Source organism: Conger conger, chromosome 3 (genome assembly GCF_963514075.1).
Source record: "Conger conger chromosome 3, fConCon1.1, whole genome shotgun sequence".
Lineage (NCBI taxonomy): Eukaryota > Metazoa > Chordata > Actinopteri > Anguilliformes > Congridae > Conger > Conger conger.
This window is the reverse complement of record NC_083762.1, coordinates 34,850,235-34,860,562: the sequence shown is the minus strand read 5'-3', so window position 1 is coordinate 34,860,562 and position 10,328 is coordinate 34,850,235. Positions and strand designations below refer to the sequence as shown.

Below are 10,328 nucleotides of genomic sequence, written 5' to 3'. Positions count from 1 at the left end.
CTTTATTCATATGTTTTATAAGTACAGTAACCTAATCCCACTTATTGCTCTTTTGTTGATTTTCTGATCTCTGGTTTTCCCCACCTGGTCCATCTGTTCCTCCTATTCTTTAAATTCTGTCTTTCTCTTCGCTCATCTTGGTCCCATCACTCCATCTTTGCATCATCTCCCCTTTTCTCACATTTCATCACCCATTCTTACCGTGCACATTTGTGTACATTTTCCCTCTCTACTTTCTCTTATTATTTCTTTCCCTCATCCTGCGTGTGTTCCTCTTTCTCGCTGGTCTTCTCATCCTTTCCCATTGCATCCCCTCTTTCTTCCTCTCCCTTCTGCCCCTTGTCCTCTGCCACATCCCCCCCAGCCTCACCTTTGCTTTCCTCCTCGCCTCCTGGTTTCCCACCCACCTCCTTCTGAGAAGCCCCTCCCTGCTTACTCGCCCCTCCATCTGACACTCCGCCTCCCTCATCCTTCTCTTCTCCTTTCTCCTCTCCTTCACATCCTGATCCCTCCCTCACTTGCTCCTCCCCTCCTCTTCCACTCTCTTCCCTTTCTCTTTCCTCCGGCTCCTCCGTCCCTTCTCCTGTGCCTCCTCCTTTCCTGTCCTCCGCCTCACTGTGCCCTTCAGCTTCTGCCTTCCCCTCCTCCTCCCCTTCTTCCGGAGGCTTCCACACCGCCCCCTTCTTCTCCAGCAGATCCACCCGTCGCAGCATCTTATAGTCGCTGGACTCTAGCTCAGCCATCAGCCGGGCCAGCTTCGTGTGCAGGGCGTAAATGCTGTCCTCCAGCTGGTCTGCTTTCCTCCTCATCTGCTCCTCATCCTTGGGTCCGTCCATCACGGCCGTCTCCTCCAGCTTGCCCATCTTGGTGAGGATCTGCCGCCCCTTCTCCTCCAGAAGCCTCTTGGCCGCCGGGAACTCGGACAGCACGTCTGTCAGGTCCTCTTTGGACAGGCTGAAAAGGTCTGAGTGTCCGATGCTGCGGATGTTGGCCGTGCGCCGGTTGCCCGACTTGTTCCCTGTGTTCAGTTAAAAAAGACATGCAAAAAGGTGCCATGAAATAGCATGTGTTGTTAAATCCTACTGGACATCTTGTTAAATTCTTCCTGGTTGCACACATTACACAGGAATAAACCAACACAAATAAATTGATTATTTTCCTGTTTTTAGGAGATGAAACTGTCAGTTGCCTGAAATCTAGTACTGAAATCTACTTTAACTTTTACTAAATAAATCCAAGTGTTAATAAATCCTTTTTCTTCACAAACAGTTTGGTTCAGTTCAGTTCTGATGAATGCTCTATTCATCAAAGCTGTGTTTAAAGATAAACACTTGCGTTTATGTGTGTTTCACAGTGATGAACAAAATTTTGGTTGAATCCAGGCCAAATAGGCAACTTCCCCCACTGTGACTAATTAAATGCAAGGAAAATGGGCATACTCTCTAATCTTTCAAACACAGTGCGCAAAGCACAAATTATGCCAATTACACACTCAAAAGGATTCCTTATTACAGTTTAATAGCTGATATTTAAAGCCTTGGCAACAAAGCTCTATCAAAAGAATTGAAGGTTTTTTTTTTTACTTTACTTTTATGATGCATTCTGAAAAACTATCAGCCAAAAAAACTCTAAATAAAAATAATTGGGATTTTTTTTATTTACCTTTGATGTTGAGGATGCTGATCTCACCAAAGAAGGTTCCCTCCCCAAGGACAGCATACTGAGTGACTCCATCATCAGCCACCACAGCCAGCTTCCCTTCTCTGATGATGTACATCTCATGCCCCACGTCCCCTTTCCTGCACACGTACTCCCCTGGGCTGTACACCTGCATACAGACAGCTGTTACTTCCTGCAGAGACCTGGTACTTCCTGAGTATCTCCTGCAGTACCAAGACTTGATTCTTCCTGAGTGTATACAAATTAGTATACCCGCAGTACTTCTTGTGTACAAGCTACACTACCAGAAATGAACACTTGCCTTAGATGAAGAAATAGAGCAGTGGCAGTAATGTTACTTCCTATACTGTCAGTACTAGGACACTACCCCTAGTACAGTAATTAATTTCCGGCATACAATTCACTTTTTTATTTACAAAGAAAGGAATGGATCACAAGTCCAGTTGCAGTTCATTAGAATTGCAATACAAATTACGACTGGCCCACCCACTGGCCCTGCCCCCATTAGTCCTGTCCAATGGCCCTGCCCCCATTGACCCTGACTGGCCCTGACCCCATTGGCCCTCACTGTGTGGAATAGCTTGCCTAGACTTGTAGTGGAGGCAGAAACACTAGGGCTATTCAAAACTAGGCTTGACACAGTGCAAGATACTTTCTTGCTTTTAGGTAAACTAAGCATTAGGTACACTTTAGTAGCAGGAAAAGGTGAGCATTGCTGGGCTGAATGGCCTGTTCCCATCAATATGTTATGTTATGTTGAGTGGCCTTGGTGCCCACTGTCCATGCCCCCATTGGTCCCCCCCCCCCCCCCCCCCACAGCCCCACACCCTCACCTGTGGCGTGAGCTTCAGCACCAGCTCCTCCAGCAGGCTGGTCTCACAGTTCTGGAAGATGGTCACCTTGGAGAGGGTGGGCAGGTGCACGCTGACGGCAATGTCAGTGCGCAGCGTGTCGGGCAGCTGCTGCAGGATCTCGTTCTCGCGGGTGATCTTCTTGTTGATGTGCAGATGCTGATACCAGCTGTTGACACGGCCGCGCAGCTCGTTGCTGATGCGGTGGCTGCTCAGGTACCCCTTGACCAGCTCGTGGTTGGGGAAGAAGAACTTGTCGCGGTCCCTTAGGTTGGTGATCACAGTGCCCACGTTGCCCACGATGGAGGCGAATGCCAGCACGGCGATGAGCAGGTCCGTGATCATGAAGAGGTACTCCTCCTCCCGGTTCGGCAGCGGCGTGTCCCCAACCGTGGTGAAGATCTGCGCCGAGAACCAGAAGCAGTAGAAGTACTGGCGCCGAACGGAGGCGAAGACCGGGTTGGAGATGTTGGGGTACACCCAGCGGTCTGCCCCGAAGCCAATGTACTTGGAGAGCGCGAAGTACAGGCAGGCATTCCAGTGGATCAGCACGAAAATGTAGAGCATGAGCTTGGAGATGCGGAAGGTGTTGGGGTAGGAGGTGCGCGTCTCCATGCGTTCGAAGGCCTCGGAGAGCCGCGCAGTACGCAGGAAGCGGTTGACTCGTACCAGGGGGTTGTGGATGCCCAGCTGCAGGTACAGCAGGTCCGTGGGCAGGAGGGACGCCATGTCCCAGTAGAACCGAGAGGAGCGCATGTAATGCTTCTTCAGGAGGGTGATGTCTGTCACCAAGATGCCCTGATCCCGGTACCCTGCAAGGTAATGGAGTCAGTCTCCAGCCCTGGAGAGCTGCAATGGCTGCCGTTTCTGGTTGTGTCTCAGCACTGAGAAACACCCTCAAATCACAACACTGTTGACCCCCCCCCCCCTTTTCTCTGTGAACGCACTGATGTTAAATCCCACCCCAACTCCCCCACGCCATTGGCTGTGGCAATTAGAACCAATTTTTTCAATGTAACTTTAAGTGCTTCATTTATGGTATTGATCTGCTAAAGAATCCATTAACCATGGCCTAAACTGGCTGGAAAGCCTGCTGACTTGATAGGACCAGGGCTTATTTTGTAATCTAACCAACCCTGAATTTTCATAGCATATAGGAAGTAAAATTTATACAATGCCCTCCAAAAATATTGACACCCTTGAAAAACATGAGCAAATAAGTCAGTATGTAGTTAATAAGACTGGGAATGAGCCATATTAAAAGCTTGAAAATTTGGAAATAATTATTGCTCAGAGAAATGCTTTGTTTAACAAGTTTTTTTCCAGAATGATATGTGTCAACTATTCAGACCCATTTTTAGGTTTAGTATGAAAATCCTCCAAAAACTAAACTTAATTAGCAGGCTACTTTTTAAATGATCTCAGTTTCAAATCAGTTTCACCTCCATTCCAATAGGCTTTTTGGAATAGCTGCCAGCAAAAATCCTCTGTTGAGGGCACTCACAGCATCTCCAGCAGACCAAAATTGAGCTTTTCTGTGCCCATGGTGGCTTTGGCATCAAAGGAATGATGCTTACTGTACATTAAGAAGGACGTCATACCTAAGGTGGAATATAGCGGTGGGGTGGATTTGCCTCTACCAGTTATGGAATCATGAACTCCAGTATGTACCAAGGCATTGATTCCCGCTGCCAGGAAGTTCAACCACAGCTGAAACAGGATCTTTGAACAAGACAATGATTCCAATCGATCAAGAAATAACTGGCCACAAAATGACTGTTTTGAACCCAATTGAAAATTTGAGGTCTAAATTGAAGAGGGCAGTCCAGTACAGAAGACAACTCACAAGTGTTATAATTGCAAAGGCAGGGTTCACAAAGTATTGCTTTGTGACACGTAGGAGCACAAATCTATGATTTGAGAAGTATTATTTTGGCTGACTGAATTAACAAATAAATTGGAATTTATTTTATGTTTATGAGGAAAAATACAGCATTGATTTCTTTGATAGTCTCTTTGTTTTAAAAGTGTGAATCATTTTGGAATGCACTGTATATCAACACCTGTATACAATTGCATGCAAACTTTGGGCACCCCTGGTCAAAAAGTCTTTTACAATTAAAATCTTGGTGAACATAGGCAAAATTGCTTCTAATTTTCATTTTTAATGTTTAAAAAATGATAAAAAAAGGAAAAGAAAGCCCTGTGGAAAAGTTCGGGAACATTTTTTGATTATTCTTTGTTACTTTAAAAAAAAGATGATTTCTAAAGCACAGACCCAGGTGATTTACTTGTTAGGGCTTCAATGCATCAGGTGAATATAATTCCAGGGCTGAACTTTTTTCTTTATGAAGTAACTCCATGGCTTCTCAATTATCCAACTGCAGTGGCTGTTCTGTCCGGTGTTAACAACCATGGGTTATCCAAGGATGTCAGAATGAAGATGGGTCATATCCCCCAAGAAGGAGAAGGCTACAAAAAATCTCTCAAATCTTTCAAACTGCTTATTTCCACTGTCAGAAACATTATTAGAAAATGGAAGATAAATGGAAGAGTTGAAGTCAAGGCAAGGTCTTGAAGACTAAGGAAAAGTTCAGATAGGATGGCCTAAGACCTGGTGAGAAATGCTCAGAAGAACCCACACATCACTGCATTCTAGAGGCTAATGTTCAAAGGTCAGTCCAGACATTGTGGTTGGGTATTCCCGCAAGATAATGATCCAAAGCATACCTCAAAATCAACCATGAAGTACTTCCAGGAAAGACAGATGAAGGTTTTGGAATGGTCACCACAGTCCCCAGTCTCAAATATTATTCACCATTTGTGGAGAGATCTCAAACATGCCGTACATGCAAGGAGGCCAAAGAATATTTCTGAGCTTGAGGTGAGAATGGAAAGACTCTTAGCTGGCTAGAGGAAGCATTTGCAAGCTGTTATATGTAGTTGCCCGAGGAGGCGTTACAAACTATTAACTGACAGGGTTCCCAAACTTTTTTGTGTCATGTTTAGCTTTGTACCATTTAGAGGTCAGGTTCGCTTCTGTTCACCAAGATATTAATTAAAGGACTTTTGACCAGGGGTGCCCAAATTTCTGCATGCGACTGTCTATTTACAAAACGACTGAATTCCCTATCATCTGTACAGATCGATGGTTTTATATTGTTTTGCATAAAGCACGAGAAAGAAGGTAGGTAAATTGCGAAGCAACGATAACATTTGAAACAAAGAATAATTGTTCTTACCTGTACGAAATCTGACCACAGTATCTGCCACATAGAACAGGTCTGATACGTAATCAACAGTGAGCCACACTGCCAGGTAATTCTCCTCGATAGCATCGAAACAAGTCCTGAGCAGCAAGGTCAAGGCAAACAATTAGATGATTCCTTGCCACTTTAGCATATTTATAACCATGGCAAGCAATTTCAAACCATGACAGAATCTTTGACATCACACATGGTTCAAAACCTTGTTTGACAACCAAATAATTAATCCCGCTTTGCAGCAGGTCGCGGCCCATGTTTCCAGAATGCACTGACTGTGTTAGCAAACAATGTTAGTCTGACAATTCATCTCACCGGCATATAATGATCACCCAGTTGTAGAGGATAGGAAAGACCATGACCTGTATCCATGCAAAATAAAATTCATTTGAGGGGTCTATAACCCAATTCTTCCAGCTAGAGGAAAGAGAGAGAGACAAATGTTTAAATATTGTTTTCTAATATCCCCAAATACAAACAGTATCTGAAGAAACAGAACCTATATTAAAACTGTTAAAACCTGAGATAGATACTGTATATGCTGAGATAGATACAATACAGTATCTATCTCAGCAGACATTAATGGTTTTATAATATTGTTAAATATGTTCATGTTGGATGAACCCTCATGAAAACAAAGCTAAGAAAGGATAAAGGTTAGCCGTCTTGCTCTCATTGCCACTCACTTTATTTTGTTTTTGGCCTCTGTTGGTTTTTTCACATCATTTCCTCCCTCTTTCTTCTCACTCTCCTCGCCCTGCTTCTCCCCATCCTGCTTCTCCACATCCTCCTTCTCCTTCTGCATGCGATGCCAGCGAAAAAGACCCACCCAGCGACTCATCCTGAAGAGTCCTTTTTCTGAGATGTCTTTACTGTTAGCATTGGTGCCCGGAGGAGCAGTTCCAAAAAGCTCCTCTCTTATAAATCAAATTTTACACCTGTAGCACCCAACACAGACCCGGTGCACAGTGTCACTGTGCTTTGTGTGAGGCTTATTGGCCACATAACTCTGTCCACATGGAAACGACACCTGAGCACCTGATGGCGCCTGTCGCCTTGGCAGCGATTCTTCTACCCATCCAGCTAAAGCAGGGGGAGGTACCTCCAGGGATTTGAGCCATTTGGCTTCCCTGTGGATTCCACAAGCATCTCTCTGGGTCTGCCTTGATAGCCTACTATATGCCTCCTATGTGTTGACATATCTAATGAAACACAGTGAACACATGAACAGTACAAATTTGAAGTGTCCCATGAGCTGGTCGGTGCCTTGCATGGCAGCCAATCGCTGTTGGTGTGTGAGTGTGTGTATGAACGGGCGAATGAGCAGCATCAATTGTACAGCGCTTTGGATAAAGCCACTATATAAATGCCAACAAATGACCATTTAAATAGCTATGATTTGACTATGACCTATGCTTTCATACTTCTCCTCCATAGTCTTTCACTCAAATGTGGAATTGATTCTTTAAAAAAGAAAGACGGAGTCAGAGCCATAGAAAAGGGGCACATTTCAAAAAGGGTCGTGATGCGTATGACAAATACTCCAGTGCAGAAGGATGGGCCTTCCAAAAAGGTAAACAAGGTCATCATTTGCTTTTCTGCGCTGTTCGGATCTAGGGCGGGCGCATACGGGCTGCGTAGTGCTGCAGGTCCTGGAAGACGTCACAACGTAATATGCGTGAGGGTGTATGTGAAGAATTCGGTTAAGATGGCTGCGAAAAGAGAGAGTGATTGAATTCAAAAAACGTTATTCCAGTTTTGGATTAATCAAAGGAAAGAGGACAGAGCGGGCAAAAGACCGTACTGTTTATTTTTCCGTTTTTTTTTTTTTTTTTTAAGGTCCGCCGGAAAACAAATTTGGAATTGTACTGATGTTTACTTAGGAAAATCACTGACCTCCACCAGCTGGGATAAGAAAATAAAAATAACGTTAGCTGTGCCGTTAGCGTTAGCTAACATTACTGCAAATCTGCTAGGTAAGTAACGATAGTTCTTCGCAGCAGTTAGCTCTTAGCAATCAAGCGCACGTTTGTCATCAGAATGTGGGGCTGAGCAAACATTAACGTTCGCTAGCTGAATGTTAATATTAGCTCTCCATAAATTCTGAGGATGGCTAAATAGCGACCTGACTGGCGTTAACATGCATTGTATGAATGTATTTTTTAAACGTGTAAATTAGGCTAACGTTATGTAACTATTGGAATGCAGTGATTTATGTAGCTAGTTACTATCAAATGTAACTTGCATGCCACTAATATTTGCGCTGCTGTATCTGGCCTGTTGATACTTTAAACAAAAAAGAAGAAATTACATCGAGGGCAGATGCCAATGTATGAATAGCCGAATCATTATGCTCCTAAGTTAGCTAGCAAGCAATATGTGGCTATGAAATCTATTGACTTACTCCAGGTTTTGGTGATGGTAACTGCTAGGGTGCTAACGCTACCTAGCTAAATAGTTATCTAGCTATATTATTAGTTTTCTTACGGGGACATTGTATCGCCATTCATTAAGGAGCGATGCACCACGTTGTAAACATACAAATCATTTAAGGAAACAAAGCGTTGGCGTTAGCTAATGTGTGTAATGTTAAATGGAGCATATTAAAGCTAACTAGGCGTATTCTACTTACAACGTAGCTAGCTAACAGTTAGCTAATAATAGACGGCGAATTGAAGCCGATGTTCTTCAGATTTGAAATGGATAACGACTTGGCTAGCTAACATTACTCCAAGTGAACGTCCCGAGGAACGACCTTAGCATCAATGCTGTAACGCTGCTCATAAAAATATTTTAACTTCGGTAGCTAGATAAAATATGTTATCCTAGATAGATCTCAAGCATTAGCTAAGTTAGCTAACATCAGGCCACATCTGGTTGTACTGCTGTGGTGTTTTTCATTTTCAGACCACATTCGTGGAAGTGTTCGGGCCCCACACACAGCGATTTCATATAAAGTTAGCTAACGTACAGTTATCTAATGCCAATTTGCATTTTCCTTTCTTGCCTACTCTTCATTGCTATATATGACTAACAGCTTGCTCGTTTATTCTAATTAATCTAGTAACGTTTAATGATGAACTGCTCCATTTATCAACGCTACACTCAATACCAATGTTGTGTTCAGACTGACTGGTAATAACTTTTAGCTACATATATTAGTTAGCTAGTTGGACAATAACTTATAGGTTACGGTAGCGGTAGGTTAGTTAATAGCTAACGTTACCTCCCACCACGACTCTTGAGAGGGGTGACATGTTTGGGTAAATTGTATCTAACGCCACAGTGCCTGTTTTTTGTAATGTAATTAGGATTTTAGATCTTTACATCTGTTTTTATCCGGTGTTTGTGTATCAGCTTTGTAATGTCTAACGTTGATCTGATCTAAGTCTAATTACAAAAAATGCAACAGAGTTTGGTAACATAAAATGACATGATCACAGTTCATAGTGTAAGTTACTTAACACAGTTCACTTTGAGAACATTACCTTATTAGCTAATTCTTATTCTTATCCTTATTCAGGACTTCAGTGTGTAATGGTACAACAGCTTCTCTGGTGATACTGGAACAATTGAGTGTTTCCAGTTTTTTTCTTTCTGAGGGTTGTGAAAGTATGTAGCAGTGTTCTCTCTGGTCACAACATCTGGAAGACAACCATGATGACCTCTCCCCTGTGTGTGTGTGTGTGTGTGTGTGTGTGTGTGTGTGTGTGTGTGTGTGTATGTATGTATGTGTGTGTGAGTGAGAGAGAGAGAGATACTGTGATTATCTGACTAAGAGCTCATGCATTCTCCTTTCTGAAATCAATTAGATGCTCTCCAGTAAACAGCAGGGCCTTGCTCCATCAAGGCAGTTTGTCCTACATAATATCAGTATGTGGACTGAAGCAAATAATCTGTCTGTGCCCTATGAGGGCATGCTCAGTGCTTGCTCTGGAGCTGCACATTCACAAATCAAAGGAGAATCAGCACTGCCTTTATACTTTTGGCCTAGGTACTTAACCTTAAATGTTCCAGTAGATAACCTAAAATGGCTATTGTTTGAAAAGATATACTCTCCTAGTTGCTTTAAGGATGTCTGGCAAACCATGAAATGACTGCTACTGATTTTATTATAATAATAGTAATAAAATGCAATGATAATAGTATATTTGTTTTATGTTATTATTACTATTATTATTATTATTATTATTATTATTATTATTATTGTTATTGTGCAGCAGTGAGTGAATTGAACGATGTCCCTTATTCCTCTATCTTTGCTCTTCAGTGTGTGGGTTGATGGAGGGTATGTCCCTCTTTGTTTTCTGAAGCACTGAGTGCATTAAGAAGACTTGCTCCCTCTCCCTCCCTCTGTCCATTAGCAGTGTGTGATAACCATGGGAACGTGGTACTTCATAGACCGCTTAAGCTTCTGTGTGCTGTCGTTCTCTGACTTTCATCAGAGTACGCTAGCCTCTTTTATCTTTTAGCCAGTTTTACCTGCTGGGTAAAAGCCACCTGGCCTGGTGTCTCTCTTTAATAATTGTGGTAG

General features: G+C 43.0%; 1 protein-coding gene across 1 annotated transcript; it reads right to left on the bottom strand.

Annotated features, from left to right (window-relative positions):
• Positions 1–242: 242 nt before the first annotated feature.
• Positions 243–6,168, bottom strand: cnga4 (cyclic nucleotide gated channel subunit alpha 4). The gene is made up of 5 exons (XM_061233926.1): positions 6,110–6,168; positions 5,774–5,880; positions 2,514–3,343; positions 1,663–1,828; positions 243–1,018 (listed from the first exon to the last, which is right to left on the bottom strand). The coding sequence occupies exons 1-5, from the start codon at positions 6,151–6,153 to the stop codon at positions 243–245; spliced, it is 1,923 nt and encodes a 640-aa protein (XP_061089910.1). The 5' UTR covers positions 6,154–6,168.
• Positions 6,169–10,328: the final 4,160 nt, after the last annotated feature.